The sequence below is a fragment of the Calidris pugnax genome, unplaced genomic scaffold, assembly GCF_001431845.1.
Source record: "Calidris pugnax isolate Ruff unplaced genomic scaffold, ASM143184v1 scaffold18, whole genome shotgun sequence".
Lineage (NCBI taxonomy): Eukaryota > Metazoa > Chordata > Aves > Charadriiformes > Scolopacidae > Calidris > Calidris pugnax.
In genome coordinates this window covers 1,728,154-1,746,411 of record NW_015090812.1, presented here as the reverse complement: position 1 = coordinate 1,746,411, position 18,258 = coordinate 1,728,154, and the positions used below count along the sequence as shown (strand labels likewise).

At 44.7% G+C, this 18,258-nt stretch overlaps 2 protein-coding genes across 2 annotated transcripts; one reads left to right on the top strand and one right to left on the bottom strand.

The window, feature by feature from the left end:
- Positions 1–1,136: 1,136 nt before the first annotated feature.
- Positions 1,137–8,749, top strand: LOC106886366 (protein Hook homolog 1-like). Its single transcript, XM_014939208.1, has 6 exons — positions 1,137–1,217; positions 1,808–1,890; positions 2,208–2,308; positions 2,671–2,772; positions 3,587–3,655; positions 5,071–8,749. Coding segments are annotated over exons 1-6 (516 nt in total). The 5' UTR covers positions 1,137–1,215; the 3' UTR covers positions 5,230–8,749.
- A 1,132-nt stretch (positions 8,750–9,881) lies between these two features.
- On the bottom strand, positions 9,882–18,196 carry LOC106886365 (cytochrome P450 2J2-like). Its single transcript, XM_014939207.1, has 10 exons — positions 15,660–18,196; positions 15,004–15,309; positions 14,319–14,481; positions 14,018–14,167; positions 13,274–13,434; positions 12,680–12,856; positions 12,277–12,412; positions 11,857–12,044; positions 11,563–11,701; positions 9,882–10,835 (listed from the first exon to the last, which is right to left on the bottom strand). The coding sequence occupies exons 2-10, from the start codon at positions 15,190–15,192 to the stop codon at positions 10,660–10,662; spliced, it is 1,479 nt and encodes a 492-aa protein (XP_014794693.1). The 5' UTR covers positions 15,193–15,309; positions 15,660–18,196; the 3' UTR covers positions 9,882–10,659.
- Between the last annotated feature and the right edge of the window lie 62 nt (positions 18,197–18,258).

Sequence of the window (18,258 nt, the reverse complement as noted above, 5' to 3'; positions counted from 1 at the left end):
CTGATCACTTGTCTCGCGTGACACTGGGTGCAAGGTCCGCTTGTAAAAGAAGTGATTGTGCAATGGCTTTAAAAGAAACAAACAAAAGAACAACCAAACTGCCCAGCCCTCCCTGAAGCCGAGTGGTGGTTTTCCTTTGGAGCCTCCAACAGCTGGCGTTCAGCATCCTTGCCGAAGGATGTTCTTTCTCTGCAAGGATGGTGGCCAAGGCTTCCCTACCGGGGCACGGCGCAGATCTTGTAGGGCTGTGGGGCCATCGTGATGCCCAGCTTGAACTGGAGGTTGAGCGTGGTGTTTGGGGGTGGCCGGAAGGTGAACTTCTGGAGCAGAGACGTGAAGTAGAGGAAGAGCTCGGAGCGGGCCAGCAGCTCCCCCAGGCAGGAGCGCTTCCCTGTGGAGACAGCCACCCGTCACACCCCCAGCTCGTGCTTGCTGCCCGGCCTTGTTTGCTGCCAAAAAAAGCCTCTGCCTTCCCCTAAGACCCTGGTCCAGCTGTGTTACACCCTTTCCAGGATGCTCTGGTTTATTTAGAGTTTTTTGTTTGTTCATGGGTTTTTGTGGCACTTTTTTCCTTTTGAATTAGTTTCAAACACGCTGGTTTATGCAATAGTAAGAATAAGTGGGCTTTAAAGCCCCTTTGGGTCACTCAACATCTCTCAACCCAAACTCACACCTTCTCCCACCTTTCAAAAGATCCCACGTGCAAAGATCTTAAAACAATTGATGCTCTTCAATGTATTCTAGAAACTTTCTCCTGCTTGTTTATGTAACACAGACTTGGCTCCACTGTATTCAGAGCAGATGAGTTTAGCGTCTATAGTATGAGAGTCCGCAAGACCCCCACACCAACTGCATTTTAGTTGAAAAGCTCATGTTCTGTGTTATTTCTTCCCCCCTGCTTCCTTTATGGAACTTTAGCTCTTCGACTTTCTACTTTGCTTTTAAAAATCTCTAGTTTTATCATTAAATGCTGGTATAGGTAGAACAGTTTTAAAGGAAAAAGATGCTGGAATTGGTATCTGCGATGCAAAAAAAAATTATGAATGCAGGTACTTACAAAAAAAAATTAGGGTTTATTTGGTTTGACTTAGGTGTGTTAAGTATTCTTGGCTGATTTGTAAGAGCACTTTAACATTTCATGGTATCAAATACTGACATATATCTGAATTTTAACTCTTTCAGTCTAGCAACCTGAAGCAGAAGTTGGCAGCACACATGTAAGTAATGCACATGCGTCCATGCTAGCTTATTTATGCTAAATAATTTGACTGTTGTAGCACAGAAACTGTCTAAGTCTTTGTAGGTATGTCTTGTTTTTCTAAGACACTGAATTGACAATCAAACGTGTAGATAGTTAAGTATTAGTGTTCTAGGTTTGTCTACTCTAATCATCGTCATCTCGTAATACTAGTATCCATTTAACTTATCTCTTGATCACCAATAGCATTTTAACTGCTCCGATTCTATAACAAAGTGCTAAAACCATCACTGTTACTGCACTCAAAAATGCATTTCATTTTTCTGAAATATTTCCATCCTTTCAGCAGACGTAGTTCCTGCTAAGGACATTGTTGTTCATTTTCTTACTTGTGTCTAATTTTATGTAAATGGCACTCTATTAAAAAGTCACAACTTTTTATGGTTCTTCAAAAATACCTGCTAATACTTCTATTTAAACTCAAAAGAATTGCAAGAGTTTAAAACAGTTGTTTAAACACTTCCACAAGTGAGTTTTGGTTTTCAGCTCTTAAAACTGTGTGTGAAATTATTGGTGAACTCAATCCTTAGCCCAGACTTTCATTCACAGGGAAAAGCTGAATGAAGTTCATGATGAGTTACAGAAGAAAGAGGCTGATCTTGCAGAACTCCAGCCTGATGACAGTCAGAACCGTAAGCTGTTTTGAGTTGGGCTTTTTTAAGTTTCTTCTGAAATGATTCCGATAGCCACTGGGGGGAGGGTGTTTGGTGTTTTTGCTTTGTGGTGGGCAGGGAGAGGTTCATGGGGTCTTAATTTTGTTGAATAGTACTCTACAAAATGGAAACTCAGAATCAGGTGGGATCTTAGGATATAACTGAAATAAAAACAAGAACTGAGGTGATTGTGTAGTAGCTAGAAAGTTTATTTGGGGGTGATTAAATCAAGAGAACACAGAAGCCTTGATAGTACCATGCCTATTTTTATTTTTTCTATCTATTTCTGTAAACAGCCCAGAAGATTGGAGAGCTGGAAGCAGCTTTGCGGAAAAAAGATGAGGATATGAAAGCAATGGAAGAGAGATATAAAATGTACCTTGAGAAAGCAAGAAATGTAAGCAATATATTTCAGAACATACACATTCTTCCCTCGTAAATTGTTAAACAATGGATTTGAGTCCCCTACCTCCAGCTCCCAGCTAAAATCAGTAGCTATGTGTTGCATTTTTAGTCAGATTGCTCGACTGCAGTCAGTTAAGTATATGAGAGAAAGGGGTTTAGGCTACAGCATGAGATGCATTAAAGATTCCTTTGTATCCTTTGATATCTTCTGTTGTACAGTGGAGCAGCCTAGTTTTCATCATAATTGCCTGACTAATGCTCTGTCTGTTTTCATATTTCTCCTGTGAGCAAATGAGATGCGGAGCTGCTGAGAATCAAACCTGACTTGTAATGCTTTTGTTTTGCCTTGTACAGGTGATAAAAACCTTAGACCCCAAGCTAAATCCCGCATCAGCAGAAATTATGTTGCTCAGAAAACAGTTAATGGAGAAAGACAAAAAAATTGACGCACTAGAGGTAAAAATTTATATATATTTAATAATGACTTCTAATATATTGTGCGGTCTCCTGTATTAGAAGCTCAAGTTACTGTTTCCTAATGATCCACTACCCTTCAGTCTTCATTCAGTTAGAAACTGCACAGCCCATCAAACCCAGAGGTTTTTAGTTTGGTTTTTTTAACTTTGTATCCGTGTAGAAATCTGTCCCAACAGTTTACTTTTCAACAGTGTTTTTCAATGTACAACCGAAACTGTTTGGATTCTTTCTAAACCTTCTGGAAAGCTGTGAGATACGTAACACAGCAAAACTATTAGTCTTATGAAGTAACTTGCACAGAGCTGTGGAGTCTGATTTTTTCAATAGTAACGTAATTTAGTTTGTATGAGGGACTAGGTATTTTGAGCAGTGACTTGTTCAATCAAAAACCCACTTGATACCAGTGGGTTTATGTACTGGAGTTCTTGAAACTATATAGTAGAGTAAAACCTTTGACTTTCAGGTAAAAAAAATTACTAAATTATTTCTAAACTATCTGATACATCCTGGAGTTTCATACATTTCCCCTCTGTACACCCTCAAAGTATGTTTCTAAGCTGAACTGCAATTTTTGTGAAGTATATTCTCGTCCTAAAGTAGTCTATAAGTTCTCTCATAGTCATTTATGGAACTCTCTTTGTTTACACTTCTTAGACTTCTAGTTATTTTGCATATTTCAGCATTTCTGCTGCATGTGTTTATTTCACTCACCAGAGTGTAAGTTTACGCAGATTATTTTTGTGTTTTAATTGTGTTTTAATTGAGATTTGTCTTCTCTGTTGTCTGTTTGCAGGCTGAATTCAAGCTTGCTAAGTTACGTGATTATGAGGAAAAGCTAATTGTAACTGCATGGTATAACAAGGTGGGTCAAAAGTTTGTTGGTATCTCAGGAATCGGAAAAATACATTTTGCTAAATGAGATGGTTAAATATTTTTATTTCCTTTTTAGATTCACTATGCACTGGTGCTTAGGAGAGAAAACTAATAGTTTAGCTACTTGTGGTGGAAAAAATGAACTTGCGTGGCCTCATGTCTGAAACCAGGTAGCTACTTGTGGTGGAAAAAATGAACTTGCAGATTAGCGTGGCCTCATGTCTGAAACCAGAGAACTAAGGAAAGGAGCAAAGCCTGAGGGCTCCAGTTCAAAATGAGATCACTCTTCCACTTGCTAATTTTGACTTCAAGCCTGAATGCAAACTTGAGTGAGATCTATCTGGAATTTCCAATCCTATTGAGATAATGTCAAGGCTGGTATTTCCCAAGTTTTTGATAGCAGCCTAAAGGGAAAATACCTTAATAGCCAACTATTTTGTGAAATTATTTTGCTCTGTTTTCTGCATGTCTTCTGTGCTTTGGAACAGGAGAGTTAAATTTGGCGTAGGCCTTGACTTCCATGTTAGTAATCTACTGTTTGCTGCCACAAGCTTCCATCTGGATTTAGTGAGCTAAATTCCTGGATGTTCAATAGCATTCAGCTTGAGACAAAGGGAGACCATGGTTCAAAGCTTTCCAGGCTTCTGCTTTAAGATGTTCAGTGCCTTTAGCACAGTATTTGTGAAATAAAGCAAGAGCCATCCTCTCATCCTGCCGCAGTGTTGCAGAGGTTGATAGAAAGTTTGACATTGGATTGCTGTGGAAAGGACTGGAGAAGCTGTTCATCTTTGTATGAAGCGATGTTTAAATAGTTTAATAAAGAAACACTGGACTGGGGAGCTGCCACAAGCTTCCATCTGGATTTAGTGGGCTAAATTCCTGGATGTTCAATAGAATTTAGCTTGAGACAAAGGGAGACCGTGGTTCAAAGCTTCCCAGGCTTCTGCTCTAAGATGTTCAGTGCCTTTAGCACAGTATTTGTGAAATAAAGCAAGAGCCATCCTCTCGTCCTGCCACAGTGTTGCAGAGGTTGATAGAAAGTTTGACATTGGATTGCTGTGGAAAGGACTGGAGAAGCTGTTCATCTTTGTATGAAGCGATGTTTAAATAGTTTAATAAAGAAACACTGGACTGGGGAATCAAAAAAGGAAGGGAAAAATGAAGTGGCTTACTTAATAAAGGAATAACTTTACAATAAGCTAAAATTAACAGATTCTACATGAACATGAATGAATCTTATTTTCTTCAGCCTTGGTTCATAGCTCTTATGGCAGTAAGAGCTGGAACTACAGTAAAAGAAATTATGTGTGCAAACTAAGTAAGTGGGAGGTTTGTGTCTGAAAGATGGCAGATTTCTTTCTTCTGTTTTTGCTATATTGTAAATGTTGTTTAACTTATTTGCAGAGCATGACTCTTCAGAAGCTGGGTATGGAATCAAGATTAGTTGGCAGTAGTGGTACCTACAGAGACGGCCCTGGACGCTCATTCCTAGCTCAACAACGTCACGTCACCAATACCAGAAGGAATCTCACTGTTAAAGTACAGGGTGCAACATCTGACTAAACCACAAGGACCATGAGGAAAACTTACATGCTAAAGTGTCCTTAAATGTTTTATAACTTCCACTTTACCTACTTGATAAAAGGGGAGGTTAGAATGGTGGGCAACTGCGAATTCAACATCAGAACCTATCAAGAAGTCATTAAGTTGATCAGTGGTGCGTCTAGAGGTAGCACATAGTTTTCCAAGTAGAAGCAGATTTAATAACTGCATTATGTATTTACAAGCACAACTTAAAAGATTTATATTTGCCTTCAGAATATATTGTAAATATAAAAATTGGCACTATATATTTAAAACTTTATTTAATGGGTTTGGGCTAGAAAGTTGACTTTTGTAATAGGAAGATGTTATGCAAAAATGTACTTCAGGAAACTGGCAATATGGGGCATTTTTGCTGGGCTCTTCTAAAAATAAATTTAAAAGATCGGTACCATGTTTTAATAAATACTTTTTTTTTTTTCTAGAATATGAAGTATAATTTTAAAAGCAAGAAAATACTTGCATTTATAGGAAAAAAAAAAAGGTAGTACCAGTTGACTTGTTACATAACAGAAGACAGGATTTGTTTTGTCATCTCAAGTGAGAAGCAGAATTACACAGTTTATTTAAAAAAAAAAAAGATTAAGTTTGTGAAAATATATATATATTAAGGAAAACCTGTCTTTAAGATGTTGAATTCACTAAAGCCAAATAAGCTGTCTTTTCCTGTGTAAGACAAAAAGCTATTATAGTAATTCAAAAGTCTGGGCTGTATTTTAAAAGTCTGGCATTTTGGTACGCTGCATTTATTTGCAGAAAGGGGCTCAGATGGGAAGGAACCCCATTTATTTCCAGCTATTTATACAACCTTTTGAATAGAAATTACTCTTCCTCTTTTTTTAAACGTGGTTTCACTTCAGTTGTTCTGAACTAACTATGGTAGGCAGATGAATGAAAGAGATTTGCTAGTGGTTGGCAGAAAAGATTGTTTGTTGGCAGGGAGAAAAGTGCAAAACTGTATTACAGTTTTGCAGTATCTAGATTGAAGAGGATGAAATGGGGTTTGATATCTGAAATTTGTGTGGGGGAAGTTGCTGTCTTTCACAAAACTTGTGTCACTATTTACTAAATGTCTTATTTTTATTGTGAACTGTGTTTTTTAGGAAAATTCTTTGCAAATTGTCTAGAACAAATCAATTATACCCGTAGTTAAATAAAATAAAATTACAGCAGCCCTTAAAATGTAATGAATACACTTAAACTAAGGATTTGAGGGTGCTATACCAGTCTGTGATCTAATATAAAGCTCAACCATATGTGTGATAGGAAGCATATGTCTGTCTTAGCCATTAATGCTGTCTTTGGTTTGAGAGTGGGGTTCAGCTTTGCAGAATTTCAGTTTCAAATTGTGAAATTTGAGTAGTCTTCCATTTTGCATGCCCCTCAGTATGGCTACTGCTTCAGTTTCTTCCTTCCCCGGCTTCTTAAGTTCTTTATTGGGCATTGCATGCAATGCTAGAGAAAAGGGAAGTATTCATTTTTAATACTTAGTCAACGTTGCTTCTCTAGTTGTGGTGATAGTTTTAGTGCTGTACATTCAACAGAGATTTCCTCTTTCAAAACTTGTGTCTACACAAGTTTTGTTTAAACTTTTGTTTAAAAGCCAGTCTCATGCTAAGTGTGGCATGAGCAGAGAACATGCCAGACAGACTGCTGTTGCACAGTTGTGTCTGCCGGGTTGCGTTCTTCAGGACTCTATGCTTCCTTGGACTACCTCTTGGGTTTTGAGGTCTTTTATTGCTGCAGTGATATTATTGGGGTTTGTATTTCTAAGGTACAGTTGCTTGTTGAATCTGTTATGGCGTGGGAGATAGTGGTGAGCAGTGGAACAGGGGACTTAAGTCTTATCAAGACGCTTATGTTTCTAAAGCCTGGTACTTTGGTGTGTTTTAGTGAAATGTGAAACTGTCACTGATGGTGTTGAGTGGGTCTCTTAACCCTCATTCTTTACAGCATGGAAACTTTCATGGACGTCTTTCAGATACTCATCTAGCTAGTAGGCTTTGATGCATTTGTGTTACTTCTCACAGTAGTAGAGCTGTGTCAATAGTCATATCAGGTGCTGAATAGTGAAAAGCTTGGAGCAAATGTCTTTGATGTACACTTCTCAAAACTGCAGACCCTGGGACCAAAAATGACCAAGAACCTCCATATCATTTAATTGGAAGCTGGTCTTCTCACTAGCAATGGAAGAATTTAAATATGGAACTAGAGACAAGGATCAGCCTTTTTCAAGGCAAGGTGGTCCCCAGTAGTCTTACTGGGGTTGCCAAAAATGAATCAGGTTTTCAGATATTGGATGAAATTTCAATATTTGGCACTTTTCCAAACTATTAAAAGTTAAGCCTGTGAATATAATTTAAGTGTTTCTTTGGGATTGAAAACCTGTTTAAGAGTGGCTTTTCTATAGCTGGTTAAGCTTGGGTTAGGTCCTATGAATGAGGAACTGATCTGTAGAAATAAATATTTAATTATAATCACGGTGTTGTATTTGCTTCAGCTCATCTGGCTGTGCAGAAAGGATCATTAAAATAAGTATCATTTTAATGTTAACTTCATTCATGTCAAAAAAAAAGACGCCACTAATAGTTTTGCTGTGTTACAGTGGAGTTGTGTGCGACACGTAGCAGCAGAACAACATTGAGATGATGTTCTCTGATGTGGTGGCACCATGGCTGAGGCAGGACAAAGAGAGAGGCTTCTTGTCTCTGCTGCGAGACGAGTTTGTGTCATGCCCAGACAGCACAGGTGGAAACCGATTCAAATTACGAGATAAAATCATTGAATATTGCTGAATTTAATCAGCTTTATGAGTAACTTTAGCCAGTTTCCAGTAAAACGGGTAATAGAGATCCAAAGAAACAAAAATACATTCTGATTGACATATCAACTTGTTAATATTTTTTTTTATATAAGATTAAGAATAACCACTATAGAAGGGAAACATTTTGTAGCAATAATACAAATTTTGGGCTAGTAGGTTCTCTTACTCAAGGCAGATGAGGCAGCAGTTTTGAGAAGATTCTTTTGCAACAACTGTATTATAGTGGATTAAGAAATGTTCACTGAAAATAAATTTTCACCTAACTGATTTTTTTTTGTTCATTAAAATATATAAATATAAATGGGTATTCTATTTTCAACAATATACACTTACTTGGAAATAAGTAATATAAGCAATACTGATGTTATATTTAGGTAGCCATAAATAGTTTAGGAATTAGAAAATGAAAACAATTGTTTAAGAGTTGGTAATGTCTAGTAAAGTAATTTTCCTAACTTTGTTGCTTTTTTCCCTTCCCTCACTACTCAAGCTAGAGTTAAGGGTTTCAGTGTATCAGTGTCTACATCTTCTGTTTAAAACAAATGTAAACACTGTGTTGCATAGAACTTGAAAAATTGCACTAATTTTTAAACTTTTGGTTTTATTTTTTCTTTGGAAAGAATTCTTTTATATTCACATAAAGATTAAAAAAAAAAATTAATTCTTTGGTGTCTTTATTGCAAGTAATGTATTTAATGGTCCCTGGCTGATGTAAGCATCTGTATTTCTGGGCAACATATGAACTTGGGTCTTCATGTTGATATCGTTACACCATCTAAAATGGGAGATACGTGACATGTCTGTGTAATGAGCGTACATATGTTGTGTGGTAACAACAAATCAGGGTTGTGTTACCTTCCCCTCCTCTTTGCAGGTCATTCCTGCTTCTATTTCTGCTCCCACCCGGAGCTGGTGTCCTCTGCTGGGTCTGCTGACAGTCATCTGAGGGCTGGGCAAGTGACCTTGTGAAGTGAAAAGACTAAAACCCACCGTAAAACAGCTGTTGAGTGACTTCAGTGATCGACTATTGCTTTGGAAATCAGTCTGGATCGCTGCCTGCTCTCCTCGGCCCCACCTAAAAGGACGTAGAGAACAGGTACACACCTGTAAATCACCATGCTTGTTATTATTTGCCAAAAAACCCTGACTGCTCTCTTCAGGTCTTCCTTGCAGGTTATTTATATGCCCAGTCCTTAGTCTGGTTGACAGCTTTTATGTTCCCTGAGCTCTAAGCTCAACCCAGGTGTGAGGTTGGGAATGAGCCAGCAGCTGTTCAGCCCTCCAGAGTGAAGGTTAGCAGGAAGGAGGTGTCACAAGCAGGTTTTCTTCAGGGGCCTCGCTTCAGGCTTGTTTGTACTATAGGTTTTCCCTTTCTCTGAACCTTAATCCTTGTCCTGGCTATCCTGATGAGGGTAAGTAATGATATCTCTTGCTGTGGGCTGCTTGTTTGCTTACTGATCTGGTTTAGTGACGATTTTTGTCCGTGTATGGTTGATGGTTGGACTAGATGATCTGAAAGGTCCCTTCCAACCTAGACAATTCTATGATTCTGTCCCTCAATGCGTGGAAGGGCTTTTGGGCTGGCAGAGGCATTACGATGAGTGTGAATTGAGCGTATTCCAGGAGGCAAGACTTGACAACTTCTATAACTACAAGTACAGATGTTTTATAGAAAGATCTGTCAGAGTGGAGAGCATTCCTATGCTCCGTGTGGGTGTTCCACTCTCAATTGCTGTGGCACACCAGGACCTGGCCACAGGCTGTGATGGTTTTCCTGCTGATTTCTGTGTGCTGTCAGGGTAATTTGTTTTCATCAGTTCTGTAAGAATTACCTGTGCTGTTACTCTGCTGACCTCTCTGCTAAGAGAGAGCAATGCCACAGCGACACAGGTCGGCTGCCTCTGCCCAGGTGGGCTCCCTGCCCCCTGCCACCTCCTCATCCCAAAATGTGGGGCACGGCTGAAGGCTACAGCCAGTGCTGGAAGTGGCCTGTGTTGGTTTTCACATTGCAGAATGCTTCTGGACACAAATATTTCAGTAAGGCTTTATTGATGCAGGAGAAAGAGATGTTATAGAGTGACATTTTTTAAAATGGATTACAAGTCAAGGATAACAAAATCAGAAAACATTGGCAATGAATACCTGCATTCCTGTTAAAAACCCAGGGCTGGTACTGTTCTTCCACAGTACCCAGCCACAGCCTGAACTCTGCAGTTCCTAAAGTGTTGCTCATTCTCCTGCCACGGTGGAGCGTGGCCCATCCCTCATTAAACCAGGAAAGCCCCAGGCCCCTCGTCCATTTCTGGTGCTGCATGGCAAGGCTGGAAGTGCCCTCCTAGGACAGATCCCAGGCTGATCACTTGTCTCACGTGACACTGGGTGCAAGGTCCGCTTGTAAAAGAAGTGATTGTGCAATGGCTTTAAAAGAAACAAACAAAAGAACAACCAAACTGCCCAGCCCTCCCTGGAGCCGAGTGGTGGTTTTCCTTTGGAGCCTCCAACAGCTGGCGTTCAGCATCCTTGCTGAAGGATGTTCTTTCTCTGCAAGGATGGTGGCCAAGGCTTCCCTACCGGGGCACGGCGCAGATCTTGTAGGGCTGTGGGGCCATCGTGATGCCCAGCTTGAACTGGAGGCTGAGCGTGGTGTTTGGGGGTGGCCGGAAGGTGAACTTCTGGAGCAGAGACGTGAAGTAGAGGAAGAGCTCGGAGCGGGCCAGCAGCTCCCCCAGGCAGGAGCGCTTCCCTGTGGAGACAGCCACCCGTCACACCCCCAGCTCGTGCTTGCTGCCCGGCCTTGTTTGCTGCCAAAAAAAGCCTCTGCCTTCCCCTAAGACCCTGGTCCAGCTGTGTTACACCCTTTCCAGGATGAATTCTGCCACCCAAACTGAACTCCCCAATAACAACATTGGGGTTACAGCGTGGGCTGCCCCCTGAATTCCTGACTTTGTGAGGGCACAGGTGGAACCGTATGCGCAGGCATCGCATCCTTCCCTGCTTGGGGAAGCTGGGCAGACACACAGGGTCTGGGTGTGCCCATGCTGGGAGAGGTGGTTTCTTTGAGCTACACCAAGGGGAGATGCCAGAGGAGGTGAGTGATGCTGGTGCAGGACACAGGGGTGCTAAAAGCCCCTCTCTCTGGGGAGCTGTGGGCTAGGGTACCCTGTGGTGGAAGAGAAACCCTTAGTGACCTCAGCCATGTGGGAGTAGGAGCACAGAGCGATGCTGTTGCCTTGGTGGAGGTGTTTCTAGGGTCTCTGATGTTGCTATGGTCTTTTTTTCATCCTCATCTCTCTTCAGTGCACGTGAAGAGAGACAAGAGAGAGTTTGGAGTGTGGTTGTGGTGCTTTGGGGTGAGCACTTGAGCAGCACCCACAGGGACGCAGCCAACATCTGCCCTTCCCCTCGCTATTTTCGTCTGCATCTCCACTGTGCAGTTGGAAGCCCCATCCCAGTGCCTCAGCAAATCTTACCTATAGAAAATGGTATAAAATAGTCCCTTCTCCAGAACTGGCCATCCTTCAGGAAATGCCCAGGGTTGAATGTGTTAGGGGCTTCCCACTCATTCTTGTCAAACAGCACAGAGGCTAAATTTGTGATCAAAACAGTGCCCTAAGGGGGGAGAAAAAGAAAAATAAATCTCACTTTCTCTGTCATTGGTAGCAGGAGTGTCTCTGCCCCTTCTGTCTCCAGAGGAGGAGACCTTGCCTGGTGAATTGTGCCCGTGATTCTCTTGCTGAAGTCTCAGTGCTCAGGTCTAAGGTTACCTTTGGTATCAGGAAGCCGTCCACCATTGTGTCCTTCACCGTCAGTCGTGGCACGTTGAAAGGGATGATGTTGCTTTTCCTCTGCACTTCGTGGATGACGGCGTTGGTGTAGGGCAGGTTCTTCCTGTCCTCCAGGGATGGCTGCCGCGCCTGCCCGATGACCGCGTCGATCTCAGCTTGTACCCGGGCTGGTGGGAAAAAGCAGGGATCAGCCAAGGTCCAAGACAAAAACCTTTGGAACAACTCGGGGTGGTTGCTGGAAGGGTCCCTCAAGAACCGTCTGGGGACACCTGCCACTGTTTGCACCTGGTTTTGGTGAGCCCAGGGAGTTTCCCACTTTTCCTCTCAAAAAACCCCAGTCCCTCACAAAGCTGTGTGGGCTAAAAGCAAGGAGAAGCACGGAGCTTTTGTTAATCATACCTTGAATTTCCGGGTACATGGCCATGTACAGCAGAGCCCAGCGGACGGTTGTGGAAGTGGTCTCGGTCCCAGCAAAGAGCAGGTCAAGAGCGCACGCCACGAGATTTTCCTCCTGGAAGCTGCCATCGTCGTTGGCCTTCACAAAAAGGTGTGTTAGTGCTGCATGAACAGCGAGGGCTGCCCTGACACCAGGCTTAATCCCAGCCAACACCAAGGATTTTGGCAGAAGCTCTGACCCTAACCCTGCACCTCCATCCTCTTAATGGGTGCCCCAAACATAATGGGTGTCCATCCTAAGCTCATAAATGGCCACAGAGGTAGCTCAGATGGAGAATTTGGGCTTGTTACTTGTCCCATCTGATTGCTAAGCCCCACTATGGAGGGGTTTCTTGGTGTTGCTGACCTTGGCAATCTCCTGCAGGTAGCTGTCAATGAAGTCCCGGCTCTCGGAGGGGTTCCAGTCTTCCTTGTGTTTGTCAATCCTCTCTTTCACAAAAGTATTCAACTTCTTCCAGTTTTTAAAAATGGTTTGGTGGGATCCAGGCAAGAACTTCATGATGGTGGGGAAAGAGTTGTACAGCTTAGGACACAAAAGGAGAAAGGCAGATTGAATAAAGGACTGCAAAAAGACCTTCTGTTAGCAAACCTTGAGGAGCCTGCAATGCCACGCTTACTGGAAATAGCTCATCTTCAGAGGACCATTAAAAAAACTGATATTCCTATTCCGGAGCACTCGGGCTTTACCCGGTGTTGGAACAGGCAGCTTGTCGGTCAACAGACAGAAAGGTGATGTTGGGTGGGGAGGAGCAACATGAGCATTGCACAGCTTGAAAATAAGGCAGAAACATTAGAGCAAAATCTGCCCTGGGCAAAGGAATAGGGAACGAGAGTGAAGTTTGGTGATGAAAGCGCTATGAGTTTGGAGGTTGCAGTGCCAGAGCCTCTCCTCTGGAGTCAAAGCTGCACAGCATCCGTGTTGGTGGGAGGGGGACTGTACCTGGCTCGCGATGGATCCGTGGAGGGTAACTGTCTCATCCATCAGCTGCAGCAATTTTTGGAAGTCCTGATCGTGGTATTCAAACCGGTTGCCAAAGGTGACAGAGCAGATGATGTTTGAAACGGCGTTATTGACTTTGAAGTGAGGGTCAAAAGGATTCCCTGGAGAAGGAAAAGGGAACAAGGAATTCTCTTCCAGCCTTCCCAGAAAAGGAGAAACAACTGAAACCAGGTTCTCAGAGGTAAAACATTCCACAAATACGAGTGAAATGATGGGCACCCTTGTGTGTCACTGCTCTCTTGGGATACCTCCCCCCCAACCATGAGCTGGCCAAGCTTGGCTGGGCAGCCCCAGCCTGGAGCAAACATCCCACCCTCGGCCCCAGTTCAATCAGATTATGGAGATGTTTGTTTACTTTGGAAAGCAAGGTCTGCAGAAGAGCAGGCGTCATTGGAATTCATTGGAAACATCGGTGCTTACACACGGCATGGGATTTTCCAGAGATCTCCAAGAGAGCAGGGGGTTGAAGGTGGGTTATGAGTGACACTGTAGATGTTGCCTAGCTGCCTTCACCATTGAGGTTGAGGGCAAAGCAGCTGTAAAAGGGAGCTGGGATGCTGGCAGGGTGCTAGCATTGCTTGCAAGGTGAGGTGTCTTTCAGCATGCACTGCATCCTGGGTGAAATTATCATGGGACATACTGGTTCCTGACTTTAGCACAGCTTATGAGGCCCATGGCACTCACCCTGCTCTTCCCCAAAGGCATCCACAAGGAATCGGCACTCCTCCTGGATGCGCTCCTCCAGGCTCCTCTTCCCCAAGCCGAAATTGCGGAGGGTGGTCAAGGTGAACCTTCTCTGCTGCTTCCACAAGTGCCCATTGGAGGAGATAAGTCCTGGCGGACACAAGCCATGATGAGCCAAGGCAGATCCCTCCACATCTGGAAAAAGCTCCAGAGCTTTATCTTATTTCCAGCTGTCTTGGATCTCTGCAGGGTCAACGCTTTGACCTCGCAGCTGAGATGCTTGTTCTGAGGGAAAACTCACCCATCTTGCTGAAGACCTCTGCATCGATAGGAATTTCAGGGCGATCAATGAAATTTTCCCCTTGGTTTACAAGAGCTTCCTTGATGAGCCGCATCCCGTTTAGGCACACGAAGGCTGTGCTGCCCATATCTATACTGAAGACGTCCCCATACTTTTCAGCAAGCTGGGAGGAGGGGCGAAATAAATACAAAGGATTTCATTTGCAATGGAAGTGTCTGTTGGGATTGGGACAGCCCTGGCATGGACCAGGGCTGAAAATAAAGGGAAGTTGAGAGAGGGAGAGGAGGCGGGGTGCTTGCGTAAGTGTCTCACAGATCAGGACTTGGTGTTAATTGGCCATAAATAGAGTAAAACTCTCCAGGTTTGATTTTTCAGTCCAGCATTTGTTTTGCCCTATTCCCAAACAGCTTTCCAGTCCCTGGTCAGACCCATGGAGCTCCTAGAGGTGTGACTGCAGCTGTGGTGTCAGGCCCTGCCCTTTGCCCGAGGGATCACACCACACCTCCTACCTGGGCAAACTTCATCCACTTTGAGTCAACCATGGACAAAGCCACTGACTACCCTGGGGGTGAGCTCCACCAAGTCCTCATGAGCCATGGGGTTTGGGTTAACCCCATGCACTGCATGATGTTGCATAGCTGCCATTCCCTCTGTCCCCTTCCCCGTGGTGCCCACCACCTTTTACCTTATCCACCATGCCTTGGGGATTGCTGAAGTTCATCATGTAGACGTGCCCCAGGAAGGGGATGCGGAAGGGGCTGGGAGGGAAGTTCTTTGGCTTTCTGTGCTTCATGTAGTCGGCAACAAGCAGGAAGACGACGAGGAAGACGAGGAGCATCTGGAAGGAGATGCTGTCCCAGAGGAAGCGCAGCATGGCTGGATGGTGGGGCTCTGCGGGGACGTGTCCCACAGCAGGTCAGAGCAGGTGGAGCTCACGATGCACCACCGGACCTCCCAGGTTCAGGGCGAGAGGGACAACGTGCTGGTGCAGCTGTGGACATAAGCAAGACAGCGTGGAGAGGCTCTTACTGTCCTGGCCTGGAGGCTGTTTTCATACTCCTGCTTTCCCAGGTTTCAGTGAGGATGGTTTGATTAAACCCCTTGCTGATTAAGCTCATGCATTTCCTCTGATCTCATTCACAAAAAAAACAAACACAAAACAAAACGCCCCCCCCCTTTCTCCTCCTCCTTCCTGCCACTGCTCTGCAAATCCCCGGTGATCTGTGTCCGTGTCTAAAGGACAGAAAGGAGCTTTGCAGAGCTGGCATTAAAACCTCCCGGCAGCCTCCCCGTGCCCTTCCCGTTGTCAGCCCCGCTCCCTCCTCCCTGTGGTGCCCTCACCGTGCCGTGTCCCACCGTCGGCTCCTGGGTGCCGGGGAGGCTCCGGCTGCTCCCAACGCCTCGCGTTTTCCTCGTTTGCAGAAGCTCGTTTGCCGGTACGAAGAATCCTGGACTGGAACCCCGGGGCAGCAGGGACATCCGAGATAAGGTTACATAAACCTTTCACCAACCATCTGACTCAGGGGTTGGTGTTTCAGCGCGTCAGGCTGATGTGGGCTGGACGCAAACAGCCTTCCAGGATCTGTAGCGGTTTCTAGGCTCTCTCGGTTCCTGATCTCAGACAAGTGCAAGCAGAGCAACCTGCTGGGGCCACCATGCTGTCCCTGCCCCGAGCCCTCCTGCCATTCCTTCCCTCCTTTGAGTCCATACCCTGCGCTGAAGCCTGAAGAAGCTCAGGGAGGTGCTGAGAAGCCAAAGCAGATGCCCAGCTCCTCAGGCTGTGCCCCTTCAGTGGCATCTGGTAACAGGCTGTGACATGTTTTCCCATCTAAGTGTGGCTCTGAGACAGATAGTTGGCCATGCACGTACACCACGTTTATTTTTGACAAATACGTTGTGTTTTATTGTGAAAGAAGCAGGGACATTCCCAGCAGCAGCTTCTTGTTGCACCATGCAGCTCTGCCGTGGCCGTTTGCAGTCACCAGCTCCCACCTCCGGCTCTGGGATACGATTTGGGTTTATTTATTCTCTTTTGGAGCCTTTGGAGTTGTCCACGGCCAAAACCAAGGCAAGAGGTGCAACAGTGCTGCTGGAGCAATGCCCTACACGTGAGAGTAAGCTGCTGTATAACTGTTACACTTAACTTCAGCGGCCCCGCTTCAGACTTGTTTTTACTACAGGTTTTCCCTTTCTCTGAAGCTTCATCCTTGTCCTGGTATCCTGATGAGGGTAAGTAATGATTTTTCTTGCTGTGGGCTGCTGCCCCTCTGAGGGTGGGGAGCTGCATCATGTTTGCTTAGCGATCTGGTTTAGTAATGATTTTTGTCAGCTTATGGTTGATGGTTGGACTAGATGATCTGAAAGGTCCCTTCCAACCTAGACAATTCTATGATTCTATATCTCAGTGCGTGGAAGGGCTTTTGGGCTGGCAGAGGTGTCCTGGTGAGCGTGAAGGGAATGGCCAGGTAGGGAAGAACCATTTCTCCTTCTCTCTGAGGCTGGATGTAAAAGCATTTTCAGACCCTAAGGAACAAAACCCGCAGGTGTGTGGGAGGGAGAATAGAAGGGAAGAGGCTCTTGGCTGCGCAGGAAGCCTGAGCCGAGCTGCAGGATGTTCTTAGCTCCTGTGTGAGCTGTCACAGGACACACAGCGACAGCCACCGCCACCTTCCTGAGTGCAGGAGGAGCAAGCGAGGGGGGGTGTGTGCAGGAAAGGAACTGGGACTCGGCTAAGGAGTGGGGAAAAAACAAAAGTCAGGTGACACCTGCAAACTGGAAGTGCTTTGGGAGCAATGCTGTGCACAACAGAAACTGGTTGCTTCCCCACTCTCCAGTTTCCAGTCGATGCCAGGCACGCAGCCCACTTCAGCCTTCCGCTTCCGCTACCCCCAAGGAAGGAAAAGAAAGAACATCAGGTCTAGAAAGTCAAACCAACTTCCTTGTTTCTGCTGCGAAGGGAAAATGTGGGAGCCCCTTGCCAGGAGCAGGCAGAGAGGTGATGTGCTGGGGTTGGGGGTGTCTGGTCCCACTTGAAGTGAGAACCTGATCAAGTCTTCTGCATCTTATAAATGGGTTGGTTTGGTTCCTACCATGTGTTCTCATGTCTCCCCCTTATGGTCATGTAAATCAGGAGCCTCAAGTGCCAGAAACAGCATCTCCTGTGTTCACCTGGCTGTGGCTGGCACCGCAAAATTAGAGGAAGGGGCAGAGTCTCCCCACCAAAGCCTGTGCTTGAAGCTTTGCCAGAAGCTGCTATAATTTTTGTTTCATGTTGTATGTCTGTGCTTGGCCCCACTGTGCAGCTGGAGGTGTTTCTACCCTTTTCTGGGCAGGTCTGCAGGGCCAGCCCAGCCTTCTATGCTGCCTCCCCTCTGCACTCAGAGGAGAAGAAAATTTGGGTTAAAATAAAAGGATTTTAAACCCACCTAGGCATTAATGCTGCATGGAGAAAAGATGCTTTTAATTCCTTCAGGAGGTGATGTAATTCTCAGAAGAGATGCTGGGAAGAACTTGCTTCCTCCAGGAACACGCAGAAAGTACTCCAGGAAAAATTGAAAATGAACAGGAGAAGATTGCTTTCTCCTGGCTTCCTCCCCAGGTGAGCTGGAGCTGGAGGTGTGTGTGTGATCAGAGCTGTGCTGTGCCACATCTGCCTGTCAGCTGGGGATCTCCTGGGACCTGCAGATTCTCAGAGCAGAGAGCCTCGCCAGAGATCCCGTGGTGCAACAGTTGGTGAGTTTATGGATTTACTGGTGTTAGCTGTCAGTTGCCAACCTCAGAACTGCTTCAACTTCCATGTGATGGTTTAAAATCATAGGAATTGGGTGCTGGTATTTTCCAAGGGACCCTTTTGATTCTTTAGACTGTTGAGTGCAGCAGGCTTAGCTGTGAATTTCTGGAGCTGGGTGATACTGGGTGATACTAAATGGGGAGAATTTAG